The sequence below is a fragment of the Dendropsophus ebraccatus genome, chromosome 1, assembly GCF_027789765.1.
Source record: "Dendropsophus ebraccatus isolate aDenEbr1 chromosome 1, aDenEbr1.pat, whole genome shotgun sequence".
Lineage (NCBI taxonomy): Eukaryota > Metazoa > Chordata > Amphibia > Anura > Hylidae > Dendropsophus > Dendropsophus ebraccatus.
The window spans coordinates 140,719,717-140,736,726 of record NC_091454.1 but is presented as its reverse complement, the minus strand read 5'-3'; the positions used below and the strand labels follow the sequence as shown (position 1 = coordinate 140,736,726).

Genomic DNA, 17,010 nt, shown 5'->3' with positions numbered 1-17,010 from the left:
CTGCTAGAAGCTGGCAATGTTCGGCCTGGTAATCTAAGCTAAGTGGTTGTTTACATGCAGGCATAGGAATGTTAAGGCCAATAAGCACTGTAAGCGCACGATGAGTGTGAAGGATGTTAAGGCCCAATGAGCAGTGTATTTAAGCGCTGATCTGTTAGATCGGTGCTCGTTTACTAATCCTATTACATGGCTCGACAGTCATGTAGCAAGGGCTGCAGGGACATCGTTCGCAATGTCCCTGAACCCTTGCTTTCAAATGGAAAAGAATAAAGTCTTTACTCATGCTCCCCCGGTGTCCTGGTGCCCCATCTTCTCAAAGACAGGCTGTTCAACCAATCACTGGCAGAGATGGGATCACTTTGCAGCCAGTCATTGGCTGAATGGCCTGGCAGTATAGATACATGGTCATAAGTGTCACAGGTGGCTGCTGGAAGCAGGAAATGTGCAGAAAAGACTGCAGAAGGCTGGAGACATACGTATAAAAGTTATTATTTTCCTTACACTGTCATCAGCAATTGGCCATTGCATCATTATTAAACGTAGCGATGCACGGTCAGCGGTCAATGATTTTTCAACATGTTGAATGGCAACAATCAGCGGATAATCGGCTCCTCGGCTGATTGTTGTCTGTATTACACGGAATGATAATCTTCCGAATTGGCCTGATTTGACAGATTATTACCTTTGGAGTGTGTGTGTAGGTTATATGGAGGATTTATTGACCATGGGAAACTGGCTGTTGCACACATGTTATTCATTAAGCAGAAACTGATCATCAAACATTGGCATATTGCCTTGCCACCCTCTAGAAAGGAAGCTATTAAAGGGGAACTCAGGATAAGAAAAACTTGTTTTCTATTAAAAGTTATATAGATGTGTCTATACAATGTATTACCGTATCTGTGCGGTTCTGCCACACTAGTAGCTGATAGAAATCCAGGAAGTGAATAAAAATGGCCTCCTTTGTCTCCTGCTCCTTCTGCTATCCCCCCTTAGGAGACAAATCTTCCATGCCTCTGTCTCACATTGTGTGTGTTTGCTGAGGACAGGCTGATGATGCAGACAGGGGGCAGGGAGTGATGTCCCAGGAGGCTTGGCTGGATCCCCCAATCCCCTGAGTTATTCACCATCTCTGACCAGCCAGAAGCAGGTGCAGCACTTATTTCTCTGATTGTGATGGGGGGGGGGGGGGTGTGATGATCAGCTGAGGGAAAGCATTGCATTCTGGGAACTCATTAACCAGGAAGGACAAACACAAAACAGAACAATCCCCCCTCCCAAACAAATTGATATTTGGTAGTTTCAAAACTGGGGTAGACAGGTAAGTAATGTGTTATGCTTCTGCAGAAGCCTCTTTTCACCTCTACCTGGAGTTCCCCTTTGAGAAGATAAATTGGATATTAAACCTTTACGTTTTTAAGTTCAACAAGTTGTGGGCACTATAGATAGGTAGTTCTGGGCTGGCTTCTTGGGAATTAGTCTTTGGATTTCTGTCTGTTTAATTTTTACGGGTCCAGTGTTATACAGTGCTTATTTACAGTATGAGAGCAAGATGGCTAATACAATGAAGAGACAAAACCATGTAGATATTTTTACTGTATATGCATGCGGATTTATTATGAGACTGTCTAAGAGTGTCTTTAGGGTATTTTCTGTACTTTTTTTGTACGTTGAAAAACTTAATAAAATGCACAATATATAAAATGAATAAAATATATATATATATAGATATATATATTATATTTGTTTTAACTATTTGGTTGTTTTAACAAAATAGTCGTATACCAACCCTGTTTCCTCAAAAATAAGACATCCCCTGAAAGTAATACCTAGCAGAGGTTTTGCTGAATTGCTAAATATAAGGCCTCCCCCCCAAAGTAAGACCTAACAAAGTTTTTATTTGGAAGCATCCCCGCTGAAGAAAACACAAGGGCATGCAGCTGTGATTCTTTTTAGCCTGCCGCTGTTGTCCCCTAGCTTCACCGTCTGTTGCAGAGCAGCTGCATGCAGGTCATGAAGCCCAACATCTGCTGCCAACCCCAATGTTCCCTACCAGGGCCGTCACTTGTAAATGTGCAGGCAAGGCATTAAAAAGGTCTGCCACCATCCCTGTTGTCCCCTACCACCAGATGTAGAACTGCACACAATGTGTCGTTATCCCGCCGTCTGCTGCCATACCGTACACTGTCCCTGCTGTGCTGTACGGGTGTGCTGTGGTGAACTCCCCACCATATCGTACACTTTGTCCCTGCTGTGCTGTGTTAGTATGCTGTGACATATGAATACTTCTTCAGGAAAAAATAAGACATCCCCTTTGTTGCAGTAGTGAGTGTGACTGTGAAAACTCTGTAATGGGAGCCTGCTGTAGTACACAAGCAATAGATACTAAAGTTAGGGTATGATCAAACTGAGTAAGTCAGGCAGAATTCTGCTTGATTTACTCAGTGTGAATGTACCCTTACAGCAGATCTAAAACTTTTTCTTTCAGGGTGCCTTCACACCTACCGTATCACAGTAGAAAATCCGCTGCGGATCCGCAGCAGATTTAACTAAATTAATGAATACAGCATTAAATACGCACTGTCAAATCCGCTGCGGATCCGCAGCAGATTTGTAAGTGCAGATTTGATGCTGTGTTCATTCATTTAGTTAAATCTGCTGCGGATCCGCAGCGGATTTTCTGCTGCGATACGGTAGGTGTGAAGGCACCCTCAAAGGGATTCTTAAATTAAAGTAAATGACTGGGTATTTTCCTTTTATTGACTAGTACTCTTCAACATAAGACAGTTCCTTTAAAATGAACAGTAAACTGAGGTCTTGGATTCTAGTTTTATGAGACTTCCCCTGGTTGGCTTCTAGACATGCACCATAAACATCCTAAATATGTTTCTTGTAAAATTGGCCCCACAGTGTGTGTAAAGGTGATCAAGAAATGTGAAAGTGCCATTTGTTGTAGGAGTGGTATGGCTATAGTTCTATGATGAATGGATTTACATATGGGTTAAGTGTTTTTAGTCCTAATTTTTACATTATATCAGGTAAATAGATGTTAATTTGTGCTGTTCCTTGGGATTGCTGTTTGATGGAGCTGTCAGGCTAGCTACAGGGAAATGATACTACTTGTCCCGTGCTCTGTCCATGGTACTGATACTACTGTACTGGATCATTTTAGGACAGATGCAATGAGATAATGAAATACTATATAGGTATGTTATTAGAAACACTTATTATGATATAACCAACCCAACTGATGCATCGTGTTAAATAAAGCATATTTAAATGTACAAGCATTTCTTAAAATGTATCATATCAGCCATACAGATTTACTAATCTCCCATGTGTGAGATTTTCTTTGAAAAACCTGTTGCCCTTGTTTACTGCCCAGTGAGCATCCATTAGGTTGGGTCACTCATGCTCAGTTGAATTGCAGTCTCCTGATCTGTCCAATTAGTACTGGCAGTTGGTTTTCAATTTACATGCAACCAAGGGGGATTGTAGGAACATGTGTCCTGTGTTGTTTGGCAACAGCAGGGACTTATTTTAGAAAGGAAACCAGGGAATGATCAGATACACAGACAATAAACAGTAGTGATCTCAGCTACTTTATTAAAACGGCACATTTGTACTCCTTAAAGTTTCACTGTTGTTTAAATTTTTTTTCAGAAATCAGTAGTACAGGCGATGTTAAGAAACATTGTAATTGGGTTTATTGGCTGAAAAATGCTTTTTTATCATGAAAAAGCAGTTTGAAGCTCTTCCCCCTGTCCCCATGGTTCTCTTATGGAGAGGGGAGGGGTGGAGGGAGATGCGGCACCAAAACAGGACAACATAGAGTTAATTTACAGCTACATCACTGGGCAATCTCCTCTGAAGTTAGCACTGACCTCTGAATACCAGTTTCACTCAGTTCCCGCTGTGTAATCCTTTGTTCTCTGCTGCTGACTAATCTCCCTCCTCCCGCCCCCGACTGATGTAAAAGAGTCGAGATTTCCTGATAATGAGCAGTGGATGACAGAAAGGAGGGGGGATCTGGGGAAAGGCTTTTTTAATGCAGATAATGGCATATTTGCCTAATAAACCCAATTACAAAGTTTCTTAAAATCGCCTGTACTATTGATTTCTCCCCAAAAAAAAAAAAAAAAATGGAACAACAGTGACAATTTAACCCCTAGACGACCCTGGACGTAGGGTTACGTCATGGAAGTCTGTCGCCAGATGACCCATGACGTAACTCTACGTCCTGGGTGTTTCTCCCGCTATGAAGCGTGCTCCGGAGCGGAGCGCGCTTCATAGGAGGTGGGGGCCGGCTGCACTGAGCAGCCGGGACCTCACCGGTAATGACACGCTGCAGCGATCGCACTGCCGCGTGTCATTAACCCCTTAAACGCCGCGGCGTTTAAGTGTAAGTGACAGGGGGAGTCCCCTGTCACTTACTGATCGGGACCCCCGCAGTCTGACTGCGGGGGTCCCGATCGTTGAAACGGACCGCCGGAGGTCTCTCAACTGCCTCCGTGCGGTCTGATCGGCGATCTGCTACACTGAGCCTGCACAGGCAGGCTCAATGAGCAGATCGCCGATAACACTGATCAATGCTATGCCTATGGCATAGCAATCATCAGTGTAGAAATCACACAAGTGTATGTAAAAGTCCCCCAAAGGGACTTCAAATGTGTAAAAAAAAAAAAGTTCAAAACACTATTACACTACCCCAAAACCCCTCCCCCAATAAAAGTTGAAATCACCCCCCTTTCCTGTTATATAAATAAAACATATAAAAATAAATAAATAGATAAACATATAATATACCGTAGCGTGCGTAATTGTCAGATCTATTAAAATATAACAAGCGTCATTGTGATCGGTGAACGGCGTACACGAAAAGAGGGAAAAAAGTGCGCAGATTACCGATTTTATGTTACATTATATATTTTAAAAAATGATCAAAACGTCCGATCTTCACAAATATGGTATTAATAAAAACTAGAGATCATGGCGGAAAAAATGACACCCCATACAGCCCCGTAGGTGAAAAAATAAAAACGTTATAAGCGTCACAATAGGCCCATTTTATTAATATTTAATTGCCCAAAAAAAGGATTTCATAAAAAAAATACATATATAACATTAGAGAATCTGTGTAACCTGCATATGGTTGTGTTCGGACTGACCTATAGAGTAATGGTATCATGTCGCTGTTTCCATATAGTGCATTACATAGACACAGGAACCCCCCAAACGTTACCATATTGCATTCTTTTTTTCGATTTCACCTATTTATATCTTTATAAATAATATATTTGGAATTCCATCATACATGTTATGGTAAAATGAATGACGCCATTACAAAGTACAACTATTCCTGTAAAAAACAAGCCCTTACATGGCTTGTAGATAGAAAACTGAGAGTGCTAGAGCTCTTAGAAAGGGGGGAGGGAAAAACGAAAACACTAAGATCAAAATTTGCGCGGTCCACTGGGTCATTTTGGGCCTGGTCCTCAAAGGGTTAACCCCTTGGTGCTGAAGTTAGTTTGGGCTTTAATGACCAAGCTCAGTTTTCAAAATCTGACGTGTCTCCCTTAATGTGGTATAACTCCGTAATGCATTTGCTAGCGATTCCAGGATTTTTTGTGACATATTGTACTTTAGTGGCACAATTTTGTTACTATCTTATGTGTTCTTGTGAAAAACATCAAAAATTATTATTTATTTTTCCTTTTTTTTTTTTAAAAAGCATAAAATGTACGCTATTTAGCTTGTAGTGAAAAAAAAAAACATAATAATGTATTCAATGGGTCACTTAGTTACATTGATACCAAATGTGTAGTTTTTTTTTAACTATTATTAATTTGGCACAAGAGAAACTGATTGAAAGTCTGGATCTCTCAGGGTCAGAATAAAGCCCATTAGTGACCGCTGTGGAAAGCTTTATCGAATGTCACTAAGGGGTTAACATAATTGTATGGGGTACACATTTTACAAACTTTGCTTTGTGGGTTAATCCCTTTTTGCTCCATGCCCTGGAACCAGCCAACCCTCTTTTTGAGGTTGTTCCTCTTAAAGGGGTACTCTGTGGGGTATTTTTGAGGATCGCTGGGGAGGGGGTGGAAATTTAAGCTGGAGGTCACTTACCTTCCCCCCGTTCCTGCGCTGGTGCCCGGATCGCGCCGCCTGGTACTCCCATCCCGCGGCCGCATTCTGGTCAGAGCTGCCGCTTGAGACATGATGTCTCAAGGCAGCTCTGCCAATCAGCGGCTGTAGTGGAGTCCCGCCTCGGCCGCTGAATGACAGAGCTGCCTTGAGACGTCACGTCTCATGCGGCAGCTCTGACCAGGAAGCGGCCGCAGGACAGGAGTCCCAGGTGGCGCGATCCGGGCACCAGCGCAGGAACGGGGGGAGGTAAGTGACCTCCAGCTTGTCCGGCAATCCTCAAAAATACCCCCCGGCCCGGAGTACCCCTTTAAGGCCCCCAAACTCTTCATACTTAAGTCAGCTGGACCCGCCACTGGCGACGGGTTTGGTCAACAGTAAGGTATATGAAGGCCCCCTCCACTTTTCACTGACAGATGATGTCGGTCGAAATAGGGGTTGAGCATGATGGATTTTTCCTGCCTGACGCTTTTGTTCTTGGTCTGCTCTCTCGCTTTGGCTATAACCTGTAGATTGGTATATGTTGGTGGGCCCTTACGGCCTTTGTGCCACATCGCTCCGCCCCTAGTCCCACTTATCCCCGCCCCCATCCGTGACGTCATCACCACATAGAGCTTTAGGCTGGCCCTTTCAATGGCCACTGAGGGGGCGGGGCCTTTGCGGCTATGACGTCACGGATGGGGCGGGGCGATGTGGCACAAAGGCCGCGAGCCCCCGCCCACATATACCAATCCACAGGTGATAAAAATGATTTTTTTTACCAGAACAAGCACCATGAGGTGTGATATAAAATAAGTCTTGAAAGCTGTAACACTTACCCTTTACACCTGTGGAGAGCAGTCAAAATGCAAATAGGGGGGTGGCAGTATCACTTTAAAGCATCCTAGCTGCAAACCTGCTGGAGACAGTAGGACAACAACTACAAGTTTATAGAGGAAATCACACACCATATAAATGAAGGAAAAGACACACAGCATCAAATATGTTCACTGTAAATGGAGACAGGAGCCAGTGTCACATGATATTCAGTGTCATTCACTTCACATGTCAGTTTTAGTATTATTACTGATGGTTCTATCCCTGTCTGTAGTGTTGACAATGAGGAGTGCTGCTATTGTAGGTTGTTTTGCGTGTTGCTGCAAGTGTCAGGATTGTGAGATAATGTAGAAGACAGAAGTTCCAGTCCATTGTAGGCACAAGGATGATCCTCGGGAGATTATTCTGCTTAGATTAATGTGACTCATACAAGTTTCTAAGCGCTTTGACCGTCTGCCTTCTGTGATTTGCTGTATATAGACTTTTTTTTTAATAAATGTTTATCTGCTTACATATCTTTTGCTCCGCTTTCTTTTGAAATAGATAAACGGGTCTGTTGCCAGACTTTTCTTCATTGGCCATCATTTTGAACTTGTCATCTCTATGCTAGCAAAATGTCTACTAGTTGCTTATGTCTTTAGATACAGATAGCAGCCCCTAGAGACGTGCATTTGTCTTTGAAGGGAGAGTATTTGTGGGGAGGAGTTACAAGTGACTGGTAGATCATTTGTTTTACCAGAGACTAAACACTTGGACCGTGCCGGGCTCTGGTTTCTATCACCGGGGGGGGCCATCTATTTTATCCTATGTTTCTGTTTACATGTTTATTCTCCTGTATCTTCATAATAAAGTGTCTTGCCAAGTTGTTTAGCATACGAAAAAAAAGGATCTAAATGCTAGTTTAGGGAATGAATCTTCCTAGACAAGAGCTGAGTTGTTGCTGGTCTTTCCTTTTGATGATTAGTCAGAGATTTGCTTGCACTGCTGGTGAGTTATGATGCATTTAATAGCGGTGGTAAATAGCGAGACAGAGATGAATCTAGAGGGACTTGCCAACTACGAATGGTATTCTAGCATCTGAAAAGGTTGTTGGCCGATTGAGGCAGAGTAATAAGTGATGAGAGAACAGCCCGGACAGGTCTCATTACTCAGCACTAAGAGGATGGCGATTTGTTTGTATCAACATCCGTACAACTTCATATAATAGGTATTGATTTGTCAGAGAACTGGCAGTGATGCGATCTTCCCCAGAAGGCTCCCTCCGCCCTCATCATTAGTACAGTTTTCAGAAATTCTGCCAATAACTGTATAAGAGGTTATAGCAGCCACATTAATAACAATAATGGTAAATAATGCTGTCTGATTTTCCTATTTGTTTGTATGAGCACGACTGGCAGACAGAAAACAGCTCAGACGGCTTTGAGCAAATGTGTCCATTTAGAAAGACAACATCTGCTTCCTCCTGACAGATCTCATTTGGTATGCTGAAATATGTCATTTTTTTGGTACTAATACATACTCTTTTCTGTAATCTTTTATTCCTGTTTGTAAACTTTTATTATTTTACGTATATAAATATGGTGTCAGCCACCTTTCCTGAGCTGGTACTCTCTAGTCCAACCCACATTGATTAAACCCGTACTTCCAGAGGGGGTGCGGGCCCGCACGACCAGTGGACAGTATGGCAATAGTAGTGAGAGGTCTAACAGAGTTTGGGAGATGAGAGAGGCCGAGTTTGCTGCTGTATGTGGAGGCGGCGGTGTGCCAGAGCATACTGCGTATAGCCTACACAGTAATGCTTATGGCGCAGCTAGTACTCCTGGCTGGATTGCCTGTTGAGTGGGGTAGCAATGGTAGGGCTAGCAATATTAGAGCTATGTTGCCCAGGAACGGTTTAGTATACGTTCTGAGATGCTCCCCAGAAAAGATCCGCTTGCTAAATCAATCACAAGTGGTCTAAAAATCCCATGCTATCTCTGACATGTTTCGTCAGCGGCTGCTGACTTTTTCAAATTGATAGTCTGGGGGGTGGATCAAATGTTGGGGTTATATGTGATGCTCCCAGGGCTGGGTATAAGGAGGTGTTCTATCCGTATCATGGTGAAACATGTGTATGTGCGTGATAGGTGATTGTGGGGAGTGAACACCATGTGCCTGAATTACAACAACTAATAGTTGATCTAAACTAACATTTGACTGTCTAAAGACGCACAAGGTTTATCAATTAGCTACTGTGGGAAGTTTGTAGCCTGTCTAGTGGATGTTTAGTAAATTTAGCCCCTTGACCCAGAGAGACAAAAATTTGACACATTTGTCAAATAACAACCAATCACGGCTCAGCTTTCATTTTACAATATGGAATCTGATTGGTTGGTGTCTGAAATGTGTCCGATTTTTGTCTCGAACAGCTTGGTGAATTGGCCATTGTGTTAGGCTCTGTACACATCTTTGTTGTAGTCTTTGACCCAAGTGTAGCTGACAGATACTAAATTAGAGATATAGGAATCCAAGACAGACTTCAAGTAGAATGCAAATAAAGGTTGGATTTATTTAACACAAAGTTTACAGTGCACAGTGTGGGATATGGCCCACAAGTCAGTGAGTTATTTCAGATCTATAGCATTTTGATACATTTTTTATCTGTAGTGAACCTTTTTCAGATGGACTTGGGTTATGCAGGATCCACGGTGCCCCCCTAGCCTTTCCTGGCAGCTCTGTTAGCACAGCCTGCGTAGTCAGCAGCCTTTCTTGACTCAAATCTGTCTGTAGTTCTTTGTATACAGCCTGATAAATAACTCAAGTCCAAAACATTGCTGGTGACTACAATATATAAATATGATTATTCATGTAAAATAAATATAACACATATTTCAATACTTCCCCATAGTGGAGTTGCCTTTTGTTGCAGCTCCATGCACCGCTGTGTAGCCAGGAGCATCATATAAGAGGATGCAGTACCAGTGCTACAGCCCACCATAGTTAGGATTGGTAAGGGGTTTATAGGTTATAAAATCATTCTATCATTTTAGAGGAACAGGAATAGCCCTTTAAAAAGCCATATAAGCTTGTAAGTTGAAATAAGTGATCCTTGTATGCGTTCTCCTACAGGTCAAACATGGGACCTGTACTGGCAAGAGTCTATAACCCAGTGTGATAGTAAATAAAAGATTTCAGGTGAATGCTGTCATTGTATAAAACATGTTTTTCAAGGAAGTCATCACCAGCGGAGGCACAGAAGCAAAGAACATCCTAGGGATTACAGGGCACAATCTTTGGCAGTGTCTCAGTGAGTAATAGGATTGAAAAGCCTTCATGTCATTCCAAGGTTTGCTCCGGAAAACTTCCCAAACCGCTGAAGATATTTGCTGTAAGCAGGTTAAACCTTCAGTGAAGAAATAGGATTTGGCATAAGAACTGTGTTCTAGGGAGCTATGAGCACTGTTCATTGTTTGCAGAAGTACAAAAAGGGAAATCCAAAATCTTTGTGGTTTAGTGATTTAATACTCCACCTACAGTATATAAGTGAAAACTAGCTTGATAGAAAATCAGTCTACAGTTTGACTAGTATGGGTAATGGTTGTAGAGGTTTACAGATTTAGTAAAGGAATTGCAAATATAAAAGGGGAAGTCCAGCCAAAATACATGTAAGAAGATCACTTTGGTGTGCAATCTCAGACCTGAAGGAAAGAGCTGTATGCAGTATTCAGATCCCATTGGCATTGCTCAGATATACAATTAGGGTCCATTCACACTTATGGGATCTTCCACAAATTTGAGGCTGCAGATATCAGGGTAACTAGATGGTGGAGAACAGCATCAAATGTGCAACATAAAATCAGCTACAAATTCTGTATGTGTGAATGGACCCTTACTGAAAATATGATAGGATAGGATCATCCAGTACAAATATACATCTGTCTGAACCAGCCTGATAATATTTGGTGCCTGCTGGTCCTCATTTGAACAGGGTGTCAAGATGGCGTAACCCCTTTAATCAATTAAATCAGACCTAATGGCCCAGATTTATCAGTTTGTCTGAGGACATAAAAGCTGATAGATTTGCCCATAGCGGCCAATCACAGCTCAGCTTTTATTTCAAAAATTGGTGAAATTAAAGCTCAGCTGTGTTTGGCTGCTATGGGCAAATCATACAGTTTTGTCAACAAATTGCTAAGTCTGGGCCATTGTGTTTCATTTAAAGTGGCCCTGTCACCAATAAAATAGGGACGCAAAAAAGCTCATGGCTAGTCATCAGGATTCTGGGTATATCTTTTTTTATCTTCATAGTCCTTTCCACTGCTGACAGCCTTTTCTTAATATGTAACTAAGGCTTAAAAGCCCAGGGGGCATTCCCTAGCACATTAAGAGACCAGATAAATCCAGCTAATTTCCCTTTATTCTTCACCTCTTACCCACTTCCACCCGCCTCCCGCCTCTTCCATTTGTCTGACAGTCACTAGATAAAGAGATTGAGGCTGGATTTACCTGGGCTTTTGCCATGATAAAAAACACCCCCCGGGCTTTTAGATTTCATTTACATAATAAAAAAGGCCTGTATCTTGGCCTTTAATATTTAATTAAATGAAAGTATGCTGTAAATGTGTTTTTATCATAAGACAGATTGATTTATCTGGGCCACTTTGTGGAAATAAACATAGAAAAATGAGGAGATCTTAGATTCTTCTTTTCCACTTTTTGTTTTAAAAAAGGGGTAAAGTTAATTTGGTTTATGTTGATCTGCAAGCCGTAAGCTTTTTCTCCATAGTTTTTGCTATGTTAGGGAAAGAAAATATATTATTGCATGTTAATTGTAAAGTGTATTGTTTTAAATAGTTTATGTGTAGTACGATGCTTTTTTTTTTTTTTCAAACGTAGATATTATAGGAGTTTGTAACAAAATGAGTTTTTTTTGGTATCATGGACATTAGTTGGGAGTGACAGAAACCAATATGGAACAATCCTTAATTTCTTAGCTTTGTGTATTCACTATGGTTAAATGGGTTCTCTGGAGAAAATATATGCTTAACCCCTTAGCGACCCATGACGTATCTGATACGTCATGGTGCCGCTCGGGGTGTTCAGAGAGGGGTCCCGCCGGGACCCCGCTCTGAACGGCGCTGATCCCGGCTGACACGTGCAGCCGGGCAGTGCCTCTATTAGCCGGCGCGTGTCCCGTTGCCGCGCCGGCTAATTAAGCCTCTAAGTGCAGCTGTCAAACCTGACAGCTGCACTTAGATGCTGTGCTCTCCGTGTCCCTGGTGTCTAGTGGGACGGATCTCCCCCCCGCGATGCGATCGTGGGGGGGGAGATCCGTTCTTCTGCCCGTGCCGGGCCTCAGCGTCGGAATGACGCTGATCCCGGCTCGGCAATAGATTGCTATGGCCTGCAGCAGGCCATAGCAATCTATGACCGATCTGATCGATCTTTGCTGTGTATATACACAGCATTGATCTCTATGAGAGATCAATGCTGTTTATATACCATTCCCCCAGGGGGGCTTCTAGTTAAAGTAAAAAAAAAAGTAAAAAAGTCTTTTTATTAATAAAAAATCCCCTCCCCTAATAAAAGTCCAAATCACCCCCCTTTTCCCATTTTATAAATATAAATTAATAAATAAATAAACATATTTAGTATCGCCGCGCGCGTAATCGGCTGAACTATTAATTAATCACATTCCTGATCTCGCACGGTAAACGGCGTCAGCGCAAAAAAATTCAGCATCAAATCCAGAAAAAATGTAATAAAAAACGATCAAAAAGTCGTATATGCGCAATCAAGGTACCGATAGAAAGAACGCATCATGGCGCAAAAAATGACACCTGACACAGCCCCATAGACCAAAGGATAAAAGCGCTATAAGCCTGGGAATGGAGCGATTTTAAGGAACGTATATTTGTTAACAATGGTTTGAATTTTTTACAGGCCATCAGATACAATAAAAGTTATACATGTTATATATCATAGTAATCGTAACGACTTGAGGAACATGCATAACAAGTCAGTTTTACCAAAGGACGAACGGCGTAAATGCAAAACTCCCCGAAATCAAAACAAATTAGTTTTTTTTTCAATTTGACAGCGCAAATGATTTTTTTCCGGTTTCGCAGCATATGTTATGGAAAAATAATGCCTGTCATTGCAAAGTACAATTGGTTTCGCAAAAAATAAGCGCTCATATACGTCTCCAGGTGAAAAAATGCAAGCGCTGTTGACTTTTAAACTTAAAATGGAATAAGCAAAAGCGCAAAAACGAAAATTGGCTTTGACCTTAAGGGGTTAAATGAACTGGTGCCAGAAAGCTATGTAAATTTGTAACTTACCTCCATTAAAAAAAATCCGTTCTTCCAGTAATTATCAGCTGCTGTGTAAAGAAAGGTGAGTATTTCTTTCCAATCTGACACTCTGCTCCGTGCTGCCACCTCTGTCAGTGTTTGGTTTTGTCAAGGGCAGGAGTAGATAGATCCCTATATCCTCAGAGCAAACTTTTAGTATGAGCAGTTTGTGACACTGAGCACAAGGGAATGCACTTTTTTCCCTCTGGGGTTTAACTTACTTGTGTATGTATTATTACTTTTTAAAATATGGTAGTACAAACTTTTTTAATTGTGCTATTAGTTAGGCTTGTAGGTTGGTATTTTTTATTACTTACTAAATACCTGTGCTTATGATCATACATGTTTGTGTTACTTATTGTTGTAAGAGAATTGGGACAATGAATTACCATGAAAAGAATGTTTTCAACTTTTGGGATGTTTTGTTAGTGTGCAATAAGAAGATCCTCTTCTCTCCAAGACAGACTTTTAAAAGAGTTTATGGAAAAACAGGGATAACATAACATTTGGCATGTTGGATATAAAATTGTAATAACTTAGTAACAGTGTTGACTTTATACTCTCATTTTCTTTTTAGTTTACAGTCCACAAGACATTAGAGGAGTTAAAGAGCACAAGAACCTTCTCACCACAGACGCCCCCATCCCTTCCTTGTCTAGACATCCCTGTTGTATTTCTGGACCCATTGTCAAAGCTGCGAAAGTCTGAGATCACTTGCGCCATTGACCCTGCAGGGGGAGGGAGGAGCAGTAGTGATCTGGAACTTTCAAACGTGAGTGCTGGAAAATTGGTAAGGAAACTTTTTTTTCAGTTACAGGAGACCCCATGTTTTCAATGATGCATTGAATGAAAGTCTTATCAGAGGGAAAAATGAATGATGAGGTGCGACTGTGGACTGAGAAAGCAAAAATGCTAAGTGGTCTGCCAATCTAATATATTACTAAAGAGGATGCAGGATTTTTATACTACTACAGGAGAGAAGCTTTATTTTATGGCTCCATCTCTGATCCATTGTTTCTAGGCATAAATCGCCATAAGAAATGACTGATTTAACGTATAATACAAGTATAACTTATTGGGACCTCCTCAGGTTGTAGAGGAAAGTAGTGCCAATAAGTCCCACCAATGGCATATAGCTTGTCCTGTACGTGTGTCTAAAATCCTGAGCGTCTTTCGCGGAGATTGTTATGATTGGACTGCGGGCTGATTTGTGAGTTTGACTTTTCAGTAAATGAAAGATAGTTTGACTGGTGTAGGATGGTGAATATAATGGATGTGTTCCTCACCCAAGACTGGATGATCGGTGATTTCTGACTAGCTTACATGACCTAACATTGTCTTTTTCTTATCTGTCAAAATGTTTCTTCTCATGGTGTACTTGTTCAGAACAGGTAAATTCTCCTTCTCATTGTAGTTAGATGTTAAAAAAAAGAAAGGTTAAAGACGAACCTAATAACCTTCCTTGTTTTTGCTACATTGTGTTACTTGTGTGCAAATTTTTGCTCTTCCTTTTTTTGTACTTTATGCAAATGCATGTGCTGCAGTTTTCTGAGCAGTATATTTATAATCATAAATTAATCTGATATTTGTTAGGTCACTCTTCATGGCAATGTTGGTTTTAATGACTGTGTATTAATAGGGCATCATTCTTCCTTTCACCTTATTGAGGGCATGTACTGGTATATACTGTATTAAATTTTTCGAAACGAACCTGTCATTACTTACATGATGCCTGAAGTATGAGCCATTAGGGCAGTCCCAGTGGCTTCTCCCTGCCCCATAAGCCTAGATTTATAGATCTCTCTATACCCAAACAGGGATAAATCTATTACTCCACCCTGACGGGGCAAGGAGAAGCCACTGGGAACCACCTTCATGATGCGGGGCTCAGCCAGCATGAAAATGATGACAGGGTCTCTTAAGTTAGCATTGTGTGTATTTTTATGTGTAGCCAATGTGAATTACGGCTGTGGCATTCTGATGCATGTTTATGTGTTATAAAGCTGTAAAAGTAATCTCCATATCCAATGTTTTAATTTAAATGGCTACTGTCACTTTTAAAATGTCTCTATCGGTCTGGGTGTTCAAAAGTTGACCGCTCTCAGGCACACATTCTCTTGGCAGGTTTCAGTGATCAATCTGAACACCCAGACCTCAAATGACCAAAACCTTTGACATCTGTTTTTTTTATAAGTGGCAGGTTCACATTAACACTATTGTAATCACACACAAATAATTGAGAAATTTCCAACTTTTTAATAATTGTACAAAAATGCATTGGAAAAATAGAGGCTTTGTAAGGAAGCATAAATCAACCATGGCTGTGCTGTCTTTGTGTGTATTATTAGGCTACTAGCCTATTGTATAGCACAGCAACTGCATGACTTTCATATAGCATGTGTGGCTGTAACCATTATGCCCCTGCATGTGCTGTAGAAGTGTGCTTGTAGGCATATGAATATTTGCACACATTTTGTGCTGTATCTCATATAACCGTTATCAGAACTCTCATTACAGTATAAATGTGAGCACCTAATGGCTACTGTGGGTGGACAGTGCAAGAGCCATTAGATGATGTGGCGATGTGAAGTCACTATAGATAACACATCACCAAAACATAGATAACCGAGTGGTGGTTGTATTGTGATTTTTGTCTTTTCTGAAATAAAATAATGCAAACAAATTTTATAAACATGGAACATGATACTGAAGATTCTATCCCCTTTGGTGCCTTGGCTTCTAGTATTGTTGATGATGGTACAGCTATAAACAGTGTATGAAGAGAGAGAGGTCACCTCTACCAATGCTGGAAGAAATCTTTGTTTCAGCTTGATCACAGGAAGATTATGGGAATCAAAGGAGTATTCCCATCACTTGAGAAATAAAGAAGAAAGCAATTTTGCAAATGCATTGCATTAGCAAAATTTCTTTGTTTTTAAGTTTGGGCCCATACTTGCTGTCATTTTGATAGCTGTTGCCTAGTATGTCTGGGCAGTGACTGGACTGGTGATTGGGACCTGGTAAGTATTTTCACTTGTTTTATGTCTCCCTCAGATATTTCACAAGTCTCCAGGGCTTGGATTGTCCCTGGAGACATATGTAATGTGAGAGGGAGACACAACAGTGCTTATTCAGCTCGGCACCACTGGGTCCCATCCCCGCTTTCTCTGCAGCCCCCTGCCCCAAATCAGGAAGTGAGAAACAGACATTGCGGGCCAAGCTGAAAAAAGGAAGATGGGACAACTTTTTTAAGGCATCATCAGTAGTGATCGTGATGGAATTCATATTCTGGCACTGCCATAGTTCTTTTATTAGAAATGAGTGAGGCCAAGTCATTGCTTGCAGATGTTTCCTAAGGACGCATCATTGTTGTGTTTCTTACATGCCTACATATAACATTTCTTTCTTATTTCTTTACGATGGTCCTGAGTTATTTCACTGTTTGTGCTATTATTTTTTGCTCACAGTCAATGGCAGAGGTTCTTGCAAAAAAAGAAGAACTTGCTGACCGTTTGGAGAAAGCCAATGAAGAGGCCATAGCCAGTGCTATAGCAGAAGAGGAGCAACTAACCAGAGAAATTGAGGCAGAAGAAAATGACATTGAAATAGACAATGAAAGCGATTTCTCGGTGCGTTGTGCTTTGTGTCTTATAAAACATCCTCCGTCTGCTTTTTTGTTCTTTCTCTCGCTCTCATACCATTTTGCTGTGGTTTC

The 17,010-nt window shown here is 41.3% G+C and overlaps 1 protein-coding gene across 3 annotated transcripts in view; it reads left to right on the top strand.

The window, feature by feature from the left end:
* Window positions 1-17,010, top strand: part of SCAPER (S-phase cyclin A associated protein in the ER) — a 209,141-nt gene that overhangs the window by 42,953 nt on the left and 149,178 nt on the right. For 2 of the 3 annotated variants that reach the window (XM_069980219.1, XM_069980234.1), the window contains exons 9-10: window positions 13,873-14,085; window positions 16,763-16,924. In XM_069980219.1, coding sequence (XP_069836320.1) covers window positions 13,873-14,085; window positions 16,763-16,924 — 375 coding nt within the window. The remainder of the gene's footprint in view (window positions 1-13,872; window positions 14,086-16,762; window positions 16,925-17,010) is intronic. The other variant, XM_069980225.1, reaches the window with a different exon arrangement.